At 39.2% G+C, this 20,726-nt stretch overlaps 1 protein-coding gene across 1 annotated transcript; it reads right to left on the bottom strand.

Annotated features, from left to right (window-relative positions):
- Positions 1 to 1,107: 1,107 nt before the first annotated feature.
- On the bottom strand, positions 1,108 to 18,806 carry LOC306799231 (TBC1 domain family member 7-like). Its single transcript, XM_079299966.1, has 9 exons — positions 18,637 to 18,806; positions 17,138 to 17,337; positions 16,577 to 16,700; positions 15,795 to 15,875; positions 12,817 to 13,004; positions 11,065 to 11,202; positions 9,348 to 9,493; positions 2,082 to 2,211; positions 1,108 to 1,390 (listed from the first exon to the last, which is right to left on the bottom strand). Exons 3-9 carry the CDS (start codon positions 16,686 to 16,688, stop codon positions 1,304 to 1,306), a joined length of 882 nt encoding a protein of 293 aa, XP_079156092.1. The 5' UTR covers positions 16,689 to 16,700; positions 17,138 to 17,337; positions 18,637 to 18,806; the 3' UTR covers positions 1,108 to 1,303.
- Positions 18,807 to 20,726: the final 1,920 nt, after the last annotated feature.

Genomic DNA, 20,726 nt, shown 5'->3' with positions numbered 1-20,726 from the left:
GCACCTTACCCAGCCCCGCTGCTGCACTAGGAAAAGTGAACTCCACAGATTACACCACAGCACAGGCACAACAATGGATTCCAAAGCAGATACAAACACGTTTTCCTAAAGTGGCTGAACCTGGACATTCCAGCAACACCAACAGCAAGGTCTCAGCATCCAGCAGAGATCAGCTCCCCAGGATTTTAGGGGTAACCCCAGCCGAGTCCCAGGCTTCCCCACTTAATGTGCTGCAAGGTAAACCTGACCCAGTTTAAAACAAAACTTTCTAAAGCATTTCAAGTCTGCAAAACACTGAGTGCAAGCTAAACACACTCTCTCAAGTGCAATGGGCATCCTTGGCACTTAGCACACCAAGCATCAATTTGAGTCAAATAATGGCCAAGCAACACATCCTTATGTACAATTTCCTGGTCTATGCAAGAGGTAGAAAGAGAATTTTACACTTTTTATAAAAAGATCAGTTCCCCAGTAAATCTATGGCTAATCACTCTACTTTTACTTACATCATGAATTACATTTCTGCATTGAGTTAATTTTGAAATTTAAACCAAGCAAGAATTAAATTACAACAGCTTCGAGCCAAGCACTCAGCAGAGGAATTGGTTATTACTGGGCTGTAATTCTGAACTATATTGGCTCATCCCACTGATTTTCTCTATAGTTGCACAGATCCATTTCTCTGGAATATCTTCCATGAAGAACAAAGGAGATAAAGCCATAAAAAGCTGTCTGACAAATAAAAAGAAAGTATTTTAAAACATTTCAGAAAAGGATGTCACCCCTGGTCATTTTAATGTCCTGTACCTCAGATTCGGGAAGCTTCATTTATCTGAAAATTTACAGTGTTAAAAGAGTACAATTACATTTCTAGCAAAAGCATGCTTGTTCACCACCCAGCAGGCTGACATTCAGTAAATTCACTGTAAAAACACCTCCAAGAAGTAACTAGCTATATCAAGTATAAGGAGGCATACCGAAACATTTTTAAATTACAAGTAAATCTATTTACCTTGCTTCAAGAGTTAGGTTTACTTCTGCAAAAGCAGAAGAACACACTGTGCCATCAAAATATTGTTGCTGGATGAACAAGAAACACTTCAGACATTGTCACCCAACCACTAAGTGTCTTCATTCCATCTGTATTTATTGAAAAATATTTACATATTGGTCACCATGCTTTAATAGCATCTTTACACCAAAGGGTTAATGAAGAACACCACACTAGGATGGGGGAAGGCTGGTAAAATGTCTTTTCAAAAGTTCTTTTTTCACACAAGTGTCTCCCAAGCCAGGAGAGCTCTCAGGCCGAGTGTGCCGGAGTCCCGCAGTGCGTGCGCCACAGATCCACAGCTTTGCTGACAATGGCGTCCGTGTTGTCCTGAGGAATCTGCAAAACGTCAGGGCAAGGTGCCTGGTCAGAGCACTCCATTCTGACTGCTTTCTTTAAAGTAAAGATTTTGAATTGCCAGTTCAGATTTTATCTCTTCATAAAAAAGAAAGCAAAACTAGAATCCCATCTCCCTGTCCTCTCATCCACCATCCCTCAGTCCTGTACACACCATATTACATCCAGGTTTTGGACAAAAAGCTTTCATTTCCAAAATGCTGCAGGCATGTCACACTTTACACATCCCTGACACCAGACAGGGCTCACAGTTCCTATCCATAACCAAACTATCTTATGTAACTCACCTGGGTTTCACTGTGACCCTACAGCCCTACTGACATGGCTCCTTATTATTCAGGGTCAGGAAGGTCCAGGGTCAGGTTAATGATGCCATCCTCACATCAAGAGAAAACACACACTCAGTCTACAGATTTGTCCTCAGGCAAGATGCAAAAAAAAAGGTGCCAGCATACAACCCTTCTAAGAAGCCTCCAGAAAAATTAACCTAACGTGACCTTCACTTACTTTCACAGAAAAACTCTTTAGAATCACAAGGAAAAATAATTCTGTACAAATATATATAATACAATCCCCAAGCCTAAAAATCACTTCAATCTATGGAAGCCTTAACTCCTGATAGAAAAAGTTATAAGCTACAAAAGGTAATGCAAAGCATAATTAGAGGACTTACATTTTCCAAAAACTGTGTGATCTTTTCTGCAGAATTCAGTGCTATTATCTTCATTTTAAAGGTTAATAATATCTCCACAGCAACAAACACAAGAATCTTGCAGGATCCACTTATAACTTTGTCCCAAACTCTACAAAAGAAAGAGAAAAACAATCACTAAACATTATTGCAGTGTTTATCTCCTTACTTCTCTGCTAGAACAACCTTTGTACAATCATCTCTATCCAGATATTTTTCTGAATTATTGAATGTATTCAATGCATTGAATTATTCAGGTCAGGATAAATAGAGGAAATTTTATCAACTCCTCAATCTGTACAGAGCAGAGGGATGGCAAGCAGTAATTGCTATGTACTGATATAGTGTGTTGTTGTTTAGAAATTGAACTATTTACAAGCTCAAATACAAAAAAGCAAATCTTGGCTTAATAGCATGGACTGTAACAACTACTCTACTGGACTGCACAGCTACCAGAGTGTATGGTAAAAATGAGAATTTTTCCTAGTGCAAAAAAAAAATAGAAATTAATTTCATTAGCATGCCTCACAAAGATACTCTTCAATCAGCTAAGCTGCTAAAAATTCAAAGGGATGTAATACTGAACTACTACATCTCAAGCAGGTAAATATTCCAGGTCATTGCTGTGTGAGATACAAATATGACCTGTTTTAGTAGGATATAATCCATGATGTTTAAATTAGGCACAAGGAATAACTATTAAGTCTTCCAATCCATCCCACTGTGCACAGACACTCTCAGAAATACCTAAGCACTCCTACCTCTCATGAAACTGTACCTGGACCTCACAGTTTTAAGAAAACCTGAAGGGCAGGTGTCCAAAGGCTTCAGCAACAGAACTTGGATGAATATTAAAATGGATCATCACTACCAAAACTGCCTGCAACAATTTGAAATCATCCTTCATCCAGCAGCTCTGTCTCAGGCTCAGCTCAAGAGACTTGGGATAAAAGATTACACCAAACAGTGTGAAACCATCTGTTGGATGGCAGCTTTTATGGGCTCACATTATTTTTAGTTTCTGAATTTTGAGAGCTGTATCAGAAAGAGTTTCTGAGGCTTACAGTTCTTCCTCCTCCTGGGCACTTGTTCAAGGTATTTTTTCTTCCAAATAAAAACACGGAGGAACAAAGATAACACACTATAATCCGTAACTTCTGAATATAGTAACACCAACAGAAAAACATCTGCAGCCCATATACAAATTTGGATCTGTGGGTGTGCTCATTTCAGTGACAACTCAATTTTTGTGTGACCTCTCTCAGAAGAATTTGCCCTTCAGCCCTGAGTACCAGGAGAACAAAAAGCAGGCATGACATGAACTTTGACAGCTGAACTGATGATCACACTTCTACACAAGGAATTAAGAAGGGAGAGCCAAGCCAGGAGCCATTGAGATGATGAAGGGACTCCTATGAGGAAAGGTGAGAGAGCTTGGACTGTTCAGCCTGGAGAAGAGAGCATATGGGGAATCTCATCAATGTAAACAAGTACTGGAAGGGAGAGTGCAAAAAGGGTGGAGCCAGGCACTTTCCAATCATGCCAAGTGAAGGGATCTGAGGCAACAGGCACAAACTCAAACACAGGCCTAGATTTTAACTCATAACAAAGAAAGGAGAAAAACAAATGTGTAAGATCCTCATGACTATTCTGAAAGTAGAAGGAAACAAAAAACCCACATGGATAGATGGGGGGGGAAAGGCACAGTCAATTTCTTTCCTCTTTGCAATTTAGTTTTAATTCCCTGTCTTGCTATGATTAAACAATTACCATAATCCCCACAGGAACAGAAACAACACATAGTCCAAGATCAAAATCTTACTGCTTGATTTGTAGTTCAAGCATCCCAGGACAAATGATCACTGCAAATATTACTTTGCTGTTGAAGCCAGGTCTAAGAAGCTTTAAGCAACAATATGAGAAAACTGAGACAACAGTTCTGTTCCACACTGTACAGGTCACCTCTGTTTACTTCTACAGCATTTTCCTTCACAAACACATCTGTTTAGAACACAAGAAAAACCTCCCCATGTGTTTCATGTGCATCAGAACTGTAATTTAAGTGACAGAGAGTAGCAGATCTCAAAAACAGGAAATAATTTTTAAAGTTCATATTAAACCTCATGTAAATTTGAAAACAAACTTACTAATCCTATTATAAAACATCCAGTCTTTTTTCATTATTTTGCTTCCAATTCTTCTGACTTCAGTCTCCATAATTACATTAGGTTACATGCTATGCTCAGAAAACACTCTATTGTTTTCCTGCATTATTTTGTCTGATTGCAGAACAAATGTTTTAACAATGGCAAAACAGATGCAGTATCTAAATCACCAGTGTCTTAACAAATTTTGGAAGATGGTGCAAGGAAAGGGGCTGAGATATCAGGACTAAGCAGCTGTGTCTGCTGCAATATTTTTCCCTTAGCGTTTCCAGATATTGCTACTCTCAGTACAACTCCACCAGTGACAGTAATCAGGAATGATTGGGCAACACTGATCAACAGTCAGCACCTTGTCAGTACCAGCAGAGCCAAGAACAGTAACATAAACTGTCAAAAGTGGAAAAAACCCCACAGCAGTATCAAGGAAACATATTTTCTGATTATGCTAATACAGCAGTCTTAAACATTGTGTATCTACTGATGGTAACAGGTGTCCTGCTTTCACTTTTTTAAAACCAATCATTTAAGGTCAAGTTTACTGCTAGAGACTGTGACTTTTTACCTATTCTTTGATACTCCTGGAGAGGGGGAAGTATAAGAGAAATATCATGAAACTGTGCCTACAGCCCTACTCATGAATGCAGGAAAAGAAATACATCTTCTGAATGAAATTCACTATGTTTTGTGTGACTATCATCCTCTGTGAAATACAACTGTTCAATTAACCACAAGAACAATCCTGCAGATTTTTCCTAAACAGCAAAGCAGTATTGACAACCACAAGGAAAAATAAAAAGAAATAGGAAGCTATAAAGGCAAAGAGCATGCCAAGGATTATGCAAATGGAACCATTTACTTTTCACTGAGCTTCTTCAATAGACAAGATACAACTCACTCTGTGTGCACCTGTGTGTGAAGGGATGCCATTTTCCAGGCACTCTCTTGAGGTTTCTGCACCATTATAGTGCAATAACACACAAGAGGTATCACAGCACTGCTGCTTTCTCTTTTTCTGATGTATTACCATTAACCTCACAGTCTTCCCCTGCACTGCATGATAAACACACTGAACATTATTTCCTGGTTCTGGTCCTCCAGCCATCCAGGCAAGATGATCTAAAAAGAACAAATGCTTTTTCCTCTGCCTGCACCTCTGGGTGTCCTTCTAGAGGCAACTGAGCATGGAGGGATATGTTGAGCCTCACACAAATCTCACCTTGATCTATCATGATCCAGTGCCCATCCATTTACAGACCTGGGAAGCAGCTCAGTGAGACAAAGGGAAACTGAATTAAGCTTCTGTGTACAAGTTGCCCACATGCACATTCTTATGCTCCTCCACAGCAAAATTAAGGCATTTTCCATATTTCTGTTGTTTCTACTAACAAATTACTTACATTTTCACAACTAGATGAAATTTATGCAGGGCACAGAGATCACAGATGTAAAACTACAAAATTATACTAATACATGAGGTAGTGCCAGGTTGGAAGTCATACGATTTCAGGAGAATGACCACTTTGCCACTAGCAAGTCACCAGAGACTAATAACCTAGCACCACCCAGCCAATGCAAGCCTTCAGTGCAGAGCACAAACAACACTAGACAGAGGCCTGATACGTGACTGGCATCACTAGGCTGTAAAAAATGCCTGGCTCATTCACAATTACAACTGCAAAGCTGCACTGCTTCTGCTGGATCATCTGGCTGGTAGTGCCAGATTAAACTGGCAGCTAAAGTGCCACTTTGCCTATAGAGCTGAAGCCACAAACAGGACCCCAAGGTTTAATAGCAGGAATCTCCAGCTGAGGGCCCCCACAGCACCACTGGAAAGCTTTCCACACATGGGCTTACCAAACAGATGAGCAGATATGCTGCTGCACAAATCAAACAAACAGGGCAACGATGAGTATGAAAACAAAGGTGTAATCCAGTTCTCTTCCTGTCTCAGAAAGAAGCACAACCTTCTGTGCCTCTCAAATCTCTGCTACAGGATGGTTCATATTCCAGGAAGCACCCTGTCTACATTCCAGGTGGGATACAGAATCTTTGGAATGACCAGCCTGCTCCTCCCCTTTACACCTGTAAGAAGTTTGTTTAAAAGCTCATCATATAACACACCAAGTGTATTAGACACTGCATAAGCTCAAATCAGAAGTTTCTACATGAAGTCTGCCTGTATGTATTTTTCAAGCCCACTTAAATTAAACTGATGCACAAATTTTACCTATGGTGTAACTCAAAGTGTGGTATAAAGCAGTATTTATACTGAGTGGCAATGCCTGTCAGGTTCTGGTATTGTGCAACTTCATCTCACCATTACCAGGTAAAATTTCTGCACAGCATGTACGAGTCTTGTACACCTTAGAGAAAAACAAACAAACAAAACCATGAAATTTAGATTTATCTGCTTGGCAGAGAAGACTACAGTTCATAGAAAGCAAGCAGCCTCTCTAAGAAATGCAGTGCTAAATCATAAGTGAAAACAAATCATGAAAGATTGTGTTCAGATTATCTCTTACTTGATGAGAAAGTAAGTAAAATTCACAGGAGAACTGGCGACCTTCAAACCTCAGCAGTTTCAACGCTGACATTTGGATGCATTTCAGATAAGCACTGGGGCTTCCAGATCCTAATCCAAACTGAATCTCCAAGCATTAATTAAGTTCATCTGTCACATACTACCCATGAAGTATGTTATTTCCTCAGCGAATAAGGCCATTATGATTACAACTGAATAATTCACAAACCTAAACTGCCAAGAAAAAGTGCACTTTCATCATGCTCCCACAAGAACTGCTGGGAAAAGGGATTGTTCTGCCATCAGAAGTACCAACACTGAAATTTGCTTTTACTCCAGAGTGATACAAAAAGCCAGTATTTTGACCTTTTGCAGGCACATTAAAAAATTAGTATTAAAGTATTAAAAAATTCCAGGTAATCAAAATATTGTATTTCAGCAAGGTAAAAGAGTATATGGGAATGTTAAAGATGTATACTGATTAGATAAAATATGTCGTTTAAATAAAACCTATTCAAAATGGCATATTTGAAATCAATTCTGGCAAGATGATAAATGAAATCAAAATTCTTCATCTAGATTTTTCCTTTTACACCATCAGGATGACACAGCTCCATTAAATTTCCAATTTTCAACAGAAATTTAAAAAATCTCTTTATCTTCCAAGAGAAAATCTGCTCTGATACAAATTCCTCTCTCAGTTCTTGTCCACAGCCATAAGATCCAGCAGCAAAATCGAATCACATGAGCTCTAAACTGTAACAAACATCCTGTACTATGCATGCTCACATATTTTCTGCACTCTCAGAGGTATAAAAGCTTTCAACCACCACATCACACACAATCACTAAGCAGAGGACCATTTTGAAGCCTTATAGGTGCTTGATGAGAAGTACTTGTCATGTAACAATTACTGTGTTGCACCTAAAAGTCTATCCTTCACAAAATGTTTTCTCTCAAACATAATCCAATAAAAACTACAGAACCTCAAAGACCATGGTCCAACAAGAACAGAGAGTATAATTTCTAATCTTACAGCTTGTTCCCTAAAATCTTCTTATTCTTATAAGGGTAAATAAAACATTATTAAAAAAAGACATTTTCCACTTTTCTCCATGGAACATGAAGTCCCAGATAAACAAGCACCGCATCCACTACTCAGATTATGACCAACTTTACCACCATAAAAGCATTTTCTACAAAGCAATTTAGAGAACACTGTTTCCATGCTAGACTCCTATTCTAGCCACTGAAGTCCTCTGATTCCCTCAAAGCAAAACTTCTCTTGAACACTGTTATTTCTCAAAGTTTCCAGAGAGCTGAAAATGACCATTGTTTTTCTCTGTGCCACATCCTGTTCAGCTATCAGCAATTCTTATTAATGCAGAAAGATGTTTCTCTACATTGAGCTTGCATTTCCTGCTTTCCAAGAGTTCTCAGGCAGCTGAATTAGAGAAATCATACAAGCTTCATTTCAAAAGCCCTTCAATGAAGTGTCACACGCAAGAATTTTTCCCTTTTAAAAGCTTAACAACCTATTTCTAACTGTAGAATCCTGATATAATCAACTATTTAATTAACTTTGTAATATTCAACTTGCCCTAGTATTTCTTAAAATAAACATTCTGATATAGTTTAATGCCAGCCAGCAACTGAGCACTCATTTACTACCTCCACAAGTGGAACAGGGTAAAATTGGAAGGGTAGAAGTAAGAAACAAATTTGTGGATGGAGAAGTTTCATAATTAAAAAGAAGTAATAATTTCCAGAAAATTGTAAGGAAGAGAAGAAAAACATAACAAAGAGAGGAAAATAAAACATGAGAAGTGATGCAACTGAGAACAGTTGCTCACCACCCCAAATAATGGCCAGCAAGTCCCCAAGCAAGTGCTCCCACTTGCCAACCTTCTCCTCAGCTTAACTGCTGAGCATGACCCCACATGGAATGGGATATCCCTTGGGTCAGCTGGAGTCAGCTGTCCTGGCTGTGTCCCCTCCCAGCCATGTTCTTGTACACCCCCAGCCTCATTGCTGGTGAGGAGCAGAATGATGCTGTGTCGGCAGGAACTAAAACATCCCCATGTTCCAAAACATTGCCCTATACTGGCTCCTCTGAAGAAATCTAACTCTATCCCAGACAAAACTCCTACACATTCCCAAAATCTAAAATCTTTTTCATCTAACACTAATCCCATATAACAATCACTACCTAAGCACAGATTTTTGTCAAAAAGCCCAAAACCTGACTAACAGTCATCTATGTAACACTGACAGAGGGTTTGGAGTTCCACATCCTAGAAGGCACTAAGTGTCCAACAGAATCAGATGTAATACTTAGCTCCATTCTTTTAATTTTCAGTGGGTGAAATGATCACACAGACATTGATTATCTTGCATCAGCAACAAGGGGAATTAAGTCAAATTTTATAATTTCCACGTTAGCAATAAAGTTAACACCATAATCTTACAGATAAAGTATGGAAAGCTCTTTGCCTGATAGTGATGACAGAAAGCTGAAATTACTATGCAGTTACAAAAAGAAAGAAAAGTAAAAGAACTTGCCTCTGTAAACTGGACTCAGGTAAACATCCTGCAAAACACTTTTTAAACCAAAGATCATAGGGGAGTTTGCTCATGGCAGCACATGCCTTCAGATGCATCAGTAGTCTGTTATCTTCAATGTTCAAATACTGCTCCAGAATTTTTGGCTGAGAAAGAATTGGAAAATTTTAGGGAACTCACATCAGAATACCTTCATAGTTAATGCACACTCTAAGCACTGTCTTAAAAGTTCAACTGGTGCAAAATAGCATATTAAAATAATGTACCTTCATTGTTTTAGTTGTTCCAAATTACAGGTGTTACTGACTTTTGCAATTAATTAATTCTGCACTTAACCAAAGAAACAACCTCAGCTTCCTTAAATTGCTGACTACCAGCAGAATTTCCAAGATATGCAGTATTCCCTAGTGCAAGGAGGTGTTTCAGAGCTTAAGGCAATGCAGAGATTAAATGTGCACTAATTACTGCTATCTTCACAAGTAAAATTGAGTTTCATTCACCTCAAACCTAATCGCCTTAGCAACCATCAAAAAAAATCTACACACAATGCAGCAAAACCCAAAAAATCAATTCTGAGAGCAGATCCCTGTGTAACCCATTAAAAGCTGGACATTGATTTATTGTTTAAAAACTCTAAGTATTTAAGACATAAACAGCTAGATCATTTTCTCATCTTAAGTTTTAATGCAACACAATACACATTTTCATAAATTCTTGACTACCTTTATGCTTTGTCCTAGTTAGGCAAACTGCTAAGGACTCTAGATGTCAAAAGCAGAAAACACTTCCTCTCCCCATATTCTCACCTACTGAGTCTTGGTACATTGATTAAAAAAAAAAAAAAACATAGAGAGACACTTGGCACTCCTTACATTGTACGAACAAACACTTTAAGAATATTCCTTTTTCCTTTGAAACTGGCTTTGAATATATGAATGTCCCAGCCACAGAAACAGGAGGTTGGTTTAAAATTATTTCTTAGGTCCAAAATAACTAACAAGCCAGGCATAATTTTCCACAGCAAATTTCTATTCAGCAATTGCTGGTGCACATGTACTTGATACTTTTACCTCAGAGAATACTGTTAACTAAAAGTTCCTTATCTGTTAAGGCTATTTGATGAATTACAAGAGCTTTCATAATTTTGATAAGTACATATTACAATCAAACTTTAATTTTATAAATCAGCAAGACAGAAATTCAAAATTAATATTCCATGATAGCATTTAAATGATCAGTGCTAAAAGGAAACTACTCCCTTTTCATTACTTGATTTCTAACATACTGTTTTTCTAAAGACTGAGTACTCTGCTCTATTTAAAAAGCAAAACTCTGCTTTGTCTATCATCCAATCAGCAGCATATGAATGCCAGAGATGCAGCCTAAAAAGTAGCATCAAGATGTTCTTCACTTTTGACATTTTAATTGTTTAAAGAAAAATTTTAAGTGACCAATTTGTGAGACTATAACTCAACTAGATACAATGTAACCTTTAGACAAAGGTAACTGAACATTACCATGTAGCAAACAAAACCAACTTCTAATATTACATTAGACAGGACAGCACAATCACTAGGCTAGAAGCACTCTCCCCTATTCTCAAAATAGCTGGTGGAACAGAATCCCAGAGTATCACTTCTGTTGTCTCCCTGTATTAATGCTTTCTGTGACTGCTTCTCCTTGCAAAACAAAAAAAAAAAAAATCTTTTTCCCTTACCAGTTGTTGTAATGAGTCTTTGTGCTTGCTGTTCAGCTGATTCACAAAGCAACTGACAAGCCAGTAGCATTCTATAGGATCTTCTACCATTTCCTCCATTGCTTTAGCAATAGCAAGAAACACTTCATCTTCAGGTTCCTGAAAAAGCCAAAAAAAAGTGAACTACACAGAAGTATTGGACTATTCTGATTTAAATTGTTCTTAATATTCCTTTTCTCTGCTATTTGGGGAAAAAACAGGAATCAACATACACAAAGAGCTGTTCTGATGTTCCTAAACAAGATACCAGGCAGCAGCTGCATGATGATGACAGATTCCTATTAAAACAGAGCAAGTAAGATTTGTCTTGCTTTTAAAACCAAGATATGCTTCAGTTCATAGAGTCTTGAATACTAGAATACATCTCTGCCACACAGACTCATGCAACACACACATATCCCTACGTGAACTCTGCATTGAATGTACAAAGCACTCAGCAGATTTCCGTTTGTTACTCAAACATTTCAAAATATTTAGATCAATCTGACATCACTTTATCTCCGTCTGCCTCCACAATAAAACACTTGCATTACTACCAAGAGTAATTTCTCATAAGTTTAAGGGGACAGCAACTGCACTGAAAGGAGCTCAAATGCTTTCTCCAGCAGCAAAACAAACCTGAGTTACAGGACTAATGACTGGGGTTCTGCTAAAGACCATCGCTATGAAACCTCACCACAGTCCTGAGAGCAACTGTGGGAGGCACTGACAAAACAGCTGCTCAGAAGACAATACTGCTGTAGAAGGGAAGAATATTCAGCCCACTTGATGTCAAAATCAAGCAAATTTCTCTACTGGAAATTTGCAGGGTAGGATGGCCACATTCCTAGGAAATGGTAAGGGTATGAAAACATTCTGTCCTCTGACAAGAGAATGCTGCAGGTTCTAAATATTACTGAATTTTCCATATTAACTTGAATCTTTTTTTATTTTTTATTTTCAATTTTTCTTTAAGTATTTATGTAAAAATGTGTGATTACAGATGAAAAATTACAAATTAAGCTGAGTGAAATTGAACATGAATGAATTAACGACGGGACAAAATTCACTTAGAAAGCTCTGTGGCTCCTTCCATCATCTCCTATTTCATGGACAAAAGAAAGAGCCACACATTGTTTTTATCATCACACTGCTAATTTACCATCATAACACAGCTTGTTTAACCATATGGGAGTACACTGTGAACAGCAGACTACCTTAATGCACAAGTAATTCTGTGTATCACCTGACAGAAGCCCAGGTCAGCTCAGACTAAGAAAAAAAGGGAGGACAGTATACTAAAATCTAAATTTCAAAACAAATAACTAAAATATTTGAGGCAACTTGCATTAAAACACTGTTTGTACAGGCTCTGAATTACCCTTTTTCTAGGACATGTAAGAGCCTATGAGTTCCAATAAGATGATGTAATTTTCTTTACAGTGCTATAAAGAGACTGAAGTGCCCTGGAATACAAAAAACTTGAAACCTAGCAGGCAAAATGCACAAAAGAGATTTTAAGGCATAAAATCTTACGTAAGTACTTAGAGGAAGGAAAAGAGAACTTTGACTAAAATTTCTTATTTTATACTAGTGCTTCTCTGTTTTCCATTCACCTTACTAGGTCTATCTACAAGAATTTGTGGGGTGACTTGCAGTTCAGTTTCTCACCAGTTTATAGCTTCAAGTTCAATAAAGTACTGTATCTAAAAGACTGCTAAAATTGCCACTGACCAATGGGAAAGCTACGTTTCGAGGCAGTTTTCCTGATTCCAGTTGATGTATGCGGAGAAATACATCAACTTGTGGGGTAGAATCATTAATGAAGCGAATCACACGGAGAGCGTGGTGAATATCCCAGTACTGCTCCTTCCGGTACTTCATCACCAAAGCATGAGACTCGTGGTGAGGAGGAATAATTCCTTAAAAAAAAATTAAAAGAACAAATACAAACAGTTGTAAGGAAGAGTCCTATTTTTTGTCCTTGTTACTTTTTATAACTATCTAGTTTTCAGTTGTGTATTTGTACCCAGCTTCCATTTATTTTGAAAACAAAGTCGGTGTAGAATGATTTTTACATACATCAGCTGATCATTTTCTCAAATTCTACACTTTGTCTGAGATGACAGAGAATATATACATGCAATTAACTAATGCAAAGATACTCTTCACTGCAGTATTAATTACTTCACTCCCAGAAAAGCCTTTACTCACTGTATCAGAGATTAATTCTCCCTAAAGTGACATTTAAAAACCAAAATCAATTCGTTGAATCAACTAAACATTAAAACTTAAGAATGCCACACAGTAACTTGTAAAGTACATTTGTTATTTTCTTAGTACAATACAAATATCTTTTCTAGTTTCCTGGGGGAAAAAAAAAAAAGTAAATAGAAAAGGCAAAGAAAATTACACAGCATCTCCAGAAGAGATACTTACCATTTCACTTAGTCCCTTCCCTTACTCAAGACTCAGTCTTGCCATGCACTGATGACCACAGCAAAACTGTCACAGACTTCAACAGAAATAAAAACCTACATACACCTAGGCAAAAAAATGCCATTTCCCTATCACTAGTGGAGCAGAATTTTTCCTAGTGTAGAAACCCACAAGAACAAAGTATTCATCAGAAGTCCGTTCTGAAACAAGCTAGCTGCTCCTTTTACCTCTCATTTAAAGAAAAAAACTATTCCTGCCAAGTGTTAAACCATTAAATGACTGAGTTAAGGAACAAGCACATCAGACAGAAAATTATCTTTTCTTTTCCAGCTGCAAACCTATCTGCATTTCAAAAGCTGGAAGAAAGCAAGACATTTTTCACAATATGCTAAAAGAGAGTCAACATCATAACTGGAGGTACATACTGCCAACTGCTCTCCTCAAACACAGAGGACAACCTTAGGCAGGCAAAACAAAGCTGAAACAACAGAGGGGTGCCTGGAAACTATCATGAGCCATCCTTGAACAGGAAGGTAAGGGAGGCATTGCTGACACACCACACCACCTGGGACATCAGCAAACCTTGGTATGTGTCAGAGAGTTTTGCTGACAGGACAGACTTCCTTTCTTAAATTATTAACATAATTTAGAGGTCACAGAACACCTCCCACCAGAAATGGACTGAGCTGTAGTTCCAACCATTTAGGGAGAGATATTTTGCACTGTCCTTCTCAATACCAGCTTTTCTAACAACTGTTAACACTGAAATGCAGCATAAGAGAAGTCCCTAAACTTCTGTTCACACAAGGCATGTTGTGCAATGACAGTATAAATACTTGAATTCCTAGAATATCACGAGTTTGAAGGGACCCACAAGGAACACTGAGTCCCCCTCCTGGCCCTGCACAAGACCACTCCAAAAAGCCACACCATGTTCCTGAGAGCAGAGTTCACTTCTTGAGCTCTGCCAGGCTTGGTGCTATGACCACTTCCCTGGGGAGCCTTTTCCTGTGCCCTCTGGGTAAAGAACCCTATTCTGACATCCAACCTAAACCTCCTCTGAAACAGCTTCAAGCTGTTAAATTAATCACTCTGGGTTTAAAATACAAAATACTTTTAAGAACCAGTATAATTTTCCATGCAGTTGACGCAGAAGGTGCTTTGTGTTGCCATCATTCACAGATCCTTTACCTAAAACAGCCCAAGACCTGGCTCTGCAGTGAGCCACAATTTTGCAGAGAGACATATTTTGCTATTATAATCTTGGTTGAAGGATTCTGTACTGAGTTGCTTGTCCAAAACTCCTATGCTGTATTTCCCACTACTAATATTTTAAAGGATGCTGACTGCTTCACTAGTGCCCAGGGTACAATAATCTTTTTAATGGCAGAGCCTTTTATCAAGTAGGACTACTCTGTAAGTTCAACGCCAAGAACTTCAAGTTTTGTAATTAGATATTGTCCCTTCTGTGCACTATTCATTTACTATCTTAGCCAAAAAAAAAAAAAAAAAAAAAAAAAAAAAAAGCTTACAAATCCATAATCAGGAATATGAAGCCACAACTTTCAAAATGTAAAAAAAATGGAGGGGAAAAAATGAATTAAAATATTATGATTTTTTTCAACCCCTCCTGTCTCCAACTGTCAATCAATGCACTTGACCAGTTAGTGCTATGTACTTTTTAATTAGTCATCAGACTAGTGCACTTCTAGAAAAATAGAACCTATTTATGGTTTTTACAGTTTTTTGGGGATATCATTAACTTGTCTTCAGCCTTCTATCTTCTTCAATGGCAAATACAACTCAAAGCCAGAAGCAAAACCATAAGAAACCAATATTCTGCAGAACACAAAGCTTCTCTTTAGAATAAACATGCATTTCATGCTTCATCCAGTTTAAAATTAATCACAGCTTCAACTTAATTGTCTGTTATTTCAGGAGCACAGCTGAAGATCTTATCAGATATTGATGACTTTATTGATGACTATAATACACATTTCACATCCATTTTAAAAATGTACTTGGAGAGTGTTACAAAGTTAAATACAGAAACACACTCTCCTAGGCACATTTCAACAAAGTTCTCAGAAACTTGTTTTATAGCTGCCATTATGCATGTGAGGTGGATACAAAAGTAGGCTGAATATGTATCAGTAGGCAAGGTAGTATAGAATAATTCATGTCATTACTTCTTTAAAGAAAAAAAAACCACCCAAAACAAAGAGAAAAAATTGCACCTTCCTACATTCTACATTTCATATTATACTTCATACCTAGAAGCACTTTCCACACCAGGATTCGATACATTGATGGAAGAGGAAACCTTTGACTAAATGTGCAAAGCTTTTCAATATCTGTAAAGAAATGAAAAGAAAAAGAATTCAGGACATATTTAAATATAGTTATAAATAGGTTTGCATCTGTGACCCAGCTAAGTATAATAAACTCTAGATGCAGATTGAAATTCCCTATTTCATCACACATTATCAACAAATGCTTTCACTGCTTTCACTGACTAACAGTAAAACACACTTGGCTTTGGCCTGACTTACAGTAAAACTACTCCAGGTTTCATCAGGAGGAAGCTGGACCATTTTTATAGGCATTTTGTAAAGGGTGCCACTGTCAAAACAATTAAGGCCTTTTTTAAAGGGACAACATTCATCCTTCTGCTCTGTCAGAGATGTGACACTCCTCAGGGACCAACAGCAACAACATCTTCATTGCTTTGAAGTTAGAAGGAGTTGACAGCATGAGGAGATGAGGCATTCTCAGATTAAAACTGCTTTCCCTAAAAATCTTTCAGTTTCTTGGGCACAGAGAATGAGAGAAGGAAAAAAGAAGAAACAAGCAAGCTGACGAATCTTTAATATTTTTAAAAAACAGATTTCTAGATTTTTGAAAAATCAAAGGTCTACTAGCACTAACTGAGGGATTATTGGTAAAAGATGCAAAATTTAAATAAGCATTAAGCACAGCAAGTAAACATTTTCAATTACACCCTCCCCCAACCCCTAATCACCAAAAAACAGAGCAAACAGAGATATCAACTTGCCCAAACGATCATCCTTCAGCAGAATTTCCAGTGACTTCTTTTCTTCCACTCCACGAAACCCCACTTTCTCATAATACACTGAGCGGAAGTTTCTCTGAGAGTCATCAGCCATGACTGATTCCCTCTGCAGAAACAAGGAATTCCTCTGAAGACTTACTAGAATACATCCCTATTGCTTTAAGGTCAAGTAATTTTGCACACTGATAAAAGTTTACTGCCTATGTCTCTACAGTATTAATAAATCCTACTGAATATTAAAATCTTCCAAGATTTTTTTTGCAACATACTAGCATGAACAATCATAAGCATAATTTATTCTAAACAAGGTCTAAAGATACCAACTTTGCAAACAAAATTCAGGAATTTTAATAAATTATTAACATAGTAAATTATGCTCATTTTCAAAAAGTTTTTTTTTTAATTGCTGGAGAAACTTAAGTATTTTATATCATACCCTATACTTCAAAACTAATAAAAAAAATATAGTTACAAGTCTGACAAAATTTTGACCCTACTCAAGTAGACTATCCCCCAGGCATGTAAAATTATTAGGTTTCTTACCAGCCAAGATAATCAGAAGCAAGGATAAGCCAGTGTTGGCCTCAGTGGCACAGGGGTGACAGAGAAGAATAAGGCTGGGTGTGTAGGTTTCTTCTTAAATTGCAGACAGGAATTAAATGTTCATGTTGTTACCAGCTGCTGTAACAGCCACAGCCTTGAGCTTGTTATTCCAGCACTAAAACCAAACAAATGTCTTATCCCTGTAGTGGCAACAAAGGTAAATTCCAGTGAGTGGAATCTCTGTGTATCATCACTGTAAATGACATTTCAATTCAGTTCAACCTTCTAAGTATCAATTCTCTCTCCTCTGTGGGCTTGCAAACATAAGAAAGTTCTGTTTCCTAACTCAAAGTACCAAGAACAATCTTAACTTTTACATCCAGTGACACCAGCAAAACTTGGAGAAAAATAATTTAATTTGGTTAAAGAGCAGTGAATGATGCACTGAGAAGCTTTTATAGTTAAATCCTTCTTTTACTTGCAGAACCAAAGCTCAGGAGCAAAGCACTTACAGATACAAACAAAGGCCACGATTTTATAGAGAGTGCACACATTTAAGTTTGTATATCCAGTAGGCCTATTTGTGTTTCAAATTATGTATCTTTTTAGTGCTTTGCAGGATCAGGGCCAAAACCAGACAGCAAAACACAAACCAGCAAAAAAGTGAATTAGTGCTTTCTGAGATAGGCCAAATATTATCTCAAAACCAGAGGGAAAAAAAATAAATACTACTTGTAACACATTCCACTTCTGCACCATCCTGATGAAAATGACTGTGATATTCATGTTTGGTGCATTTAAGGGTCCACTGACCAGAGCACTCACTGTTTACACTGCAGCCACATCTAAGAGCAGACTTAAGATGTAACAGGCACTCAACTGCCTTTAAAAATTTTCAGATTTTCATTTACGTTTTCAATTTTTTAAAAGCTGAATTTAGTAAGTGTTATTTAGAAAAATAATTTTTAGAAAACAAAACATCTAGCTCATGCCACTTGTGGAAAGACGACAGGAGAGAGAGAATTGGAACATTAAACGTAATTAGAAACATAACAGCATAACCTATTAGTCAGGAATACTATTTTAATAATTTTAAACTAGCACTATAACCGCAGTACATTTTATTTACACAGTGGTAAGAGCAGGAAGATAGTTTATTTCCTCCCTCACAATTTAGGACTTGCATTTTCACATTAGACAAACGACCAATACTCCAATCTTTACACCCGTCTTCAATAAACTGGAAAAAGAAAGGGGGGGGGAAAAACAAATTCTTAGCCACTCAATGGAAGTGTGCAGTACATGAGAGTGCCATTAACTCGTCCTGTCTCCACCTGCGGCATTTTCGGCCGCAGGAGCGGCTGTCACGGTGTCATTAGGCGCCGCTCCAGGTGAAGCTGCAGCGCCGCACAGGCCCGGGCAGCGCAGCGGCCGCGCTCTGCCCCGACCGAGCGCCTTCCTCGCAGGCCCTGCCGGAGGCTCCCCCCACCCGGCCGTACCTCGGGGCTCAACTCCCGGCCTCCGTCACAGTCCCAGAGGAACACAAGGGCACATTTGGGCACGGGATCGATGCCCCCGGGAATGCTGGCCGAGCCGGCTGCCCCCGCCGCCCCCCGGCACCTCGGGCAGGCGGGCGCGGCCCCAGCGCGGCGCGGCTGCGGCGCATGCGCGGGCCCGTCCCGCCCCGGCGGCGGGCGGAGCGCTGCGGCGGCCGCGGGTGCTGCTGTGGGCGTCCCGGAGACTCTCCGGCTGTGCCGGCTCGGCACGCACCCGCCTGTGCTCCCCGACACCTCTCAGCTCAATCCCTCTGCCCTCAGAGGGCATCCCTCCCTCAGAGCCGGCTGCCCGCATGGCGCGGGTGCGCTGAGGGCTGCACCGCCGCGTTTGCTGCGATGGGTGCGCTCGGCGCTTTTCCGCCCGTCCGCAGTGCAGTGACTCCTAGGAATGCCTTACTTATAGGGACCTCTGGGAAGCCAAAAATCAGCCTGTGTTGCCAGAACTGTGGGACATCAAACTAGCAGTGTGATTTTGGTTGGGGGTTAGGGTTCTTTCCTAGTTGTTGGTGATGTTTATGTCCGGGACCTTGGCAGCCCCTCTGTGCGATCCTGCCCGCAGCAGGAGCGGAGCTCCTGAAAGCTCCCGGCCCTTCCCTAGAGCAGGAATTTGAACGAGGCCATCGAGTGCCCGAGTTAGCAGCGGTGAGATTTTGAAGTGCTGGAATTACAGGGTCAATTAGCTTGGAAAAGACCTTTGAGATCATCAAGTCCAACCAAACACCACCTTGTCACGTAGACCAGAGCATGAAATTCAGCCTTAAACACTTCCAGAGACAATGACTCCACCACCTCCCTGGGCGGCCCATTCCAATGTTCAGACACCCTTTCTGTGAAGAAATTCTTCTTTAGGTCCAACCTGAAACTCGGGGGAGGAGGCTGAGCCCCACCTGGCTGCACACTCCTTTCAGGTGGTTGTAGAGTGATGAGGTTCCCCGGAGCATCCTTTCCTCAGGCTAGACACCCCCAGCTCCCACAGCTGCTCAGGAATTGTTTATGCTCCAGACCTTTCCCCAGCTCCATTGCCTTTCTCCGGACCTGCTCCAGCATCTCAGCATCATTCCTGAATTGAGGGTCCCTCAATTCATCCCTCAAGCTGTGGCCGCCCAGTGCCAGAGAGAGGAGGCAAGGCAGCTGCCGAGGTTATGGGACCTCTTTTCAAATGCACAGAACATTATTTTAATCTTTCCCCACACTTTTGAAGCAGCCACTCTTGCAGAATGGGCAAGGCTATGGTCAAGCCCAGCTCACACAGGAGTGTGTTTTTTGTTGGGTCAGTACGAGTGCCAGTGAATCTTGAAACAATTCCGCTCAGCAGCAGGTGGCAGGCTGGTTCCATTTTTGGTCACTTGGGGCTTCTTCAACACAAATACCTCTTTTATCGATAGGTGGCACTTGTCTCGGGATGAGAGCTGTTCGGTGGTGTTGTGAGCTCAGCAGTATCATCACACGGTTCAGGAAACAGCTACTGAAATTAAATCTCCTGCAATTTTCAATGATTCATTTCTGGCCTTGTCAAGACGTGTTACATAGTTATAGTGGTGCTCCGAAGAAGCCTGAAGCTAACACAATTTATTGTTGCACTAATTTATACAGGAGATAAAGATTGTCAACAGAATGGTATGCCATTGCTAAAAAGCCTAAACAAAATTAGCTTCTGGAAGATTTAGCTGCATAAAAATACAGCATAAAATCAACACCTGTCTCGAAAAACAATAAAATTAATGTTCTTCCCCTAGTAAAATTTCTAAACCCCATATATAGAATGCTTCTTATACACAGATATTTTCTTAATGGTGCCTGTTTCTAACATAATAGGTTATAGTGAGATCAGTTGTAAATATTACATAAATATTTAGGTCAATGGGGGATTATTTAAAGAATTTAATTTGAGATTTTTCAAAACACAAATGAAATTAAAAGTGTAGGTTGAGCATGAGCTGCTAATGACTACAATGATTATTATGTGGTGACACATCCACTGCAAACCAAAGATGACTAACCCATTTTTTGAATTGGACTTTCTTACTCTAACA

This window comes from Erithacus rubecula, assembly GCF_903797595.1.
Source record: "Erithacus rubecula genome assembly, chromosome: 3".
In the NCBI taxonomy this organism is placed as follows: Eukaryota; Metazoa; Chordata; class Aves; order Passeriformes; family Muscicapidae; genus Erithacus; species Erithacus rubecula.
The sequence above is the reverse complement of the archived record's forward strand: the minus strand, read 5'-3'. Positions and strand labels throughout refer to the sequence as shown.

Excerpts from the sequence above, each read along its gene's own strand:
- LOC306799231 (XM_079299966.1), bottom strand. The coding sequence starts at position 16,688 with ATGGCTGATGACTCTCAGAGAAACTTCCGCTCAGTGTATTATGAGAAA. Across the intron at positions 2,212-9,347 it reads CCTGAGTCCAGTTTACAGAG|AGTTTGGGACAAAGTTATAA; the intron begins GCAAGTTCTTTT and ends TTTCTTTTGTAG. Across the intron at positions 1,391-2,081 it reads TCACACAGTTTTTGGAAAAT|ATTCCTCAGGACAACACGGA; the intron begins GTAAGTCCTCTA and ends GACGTTTTGCAG.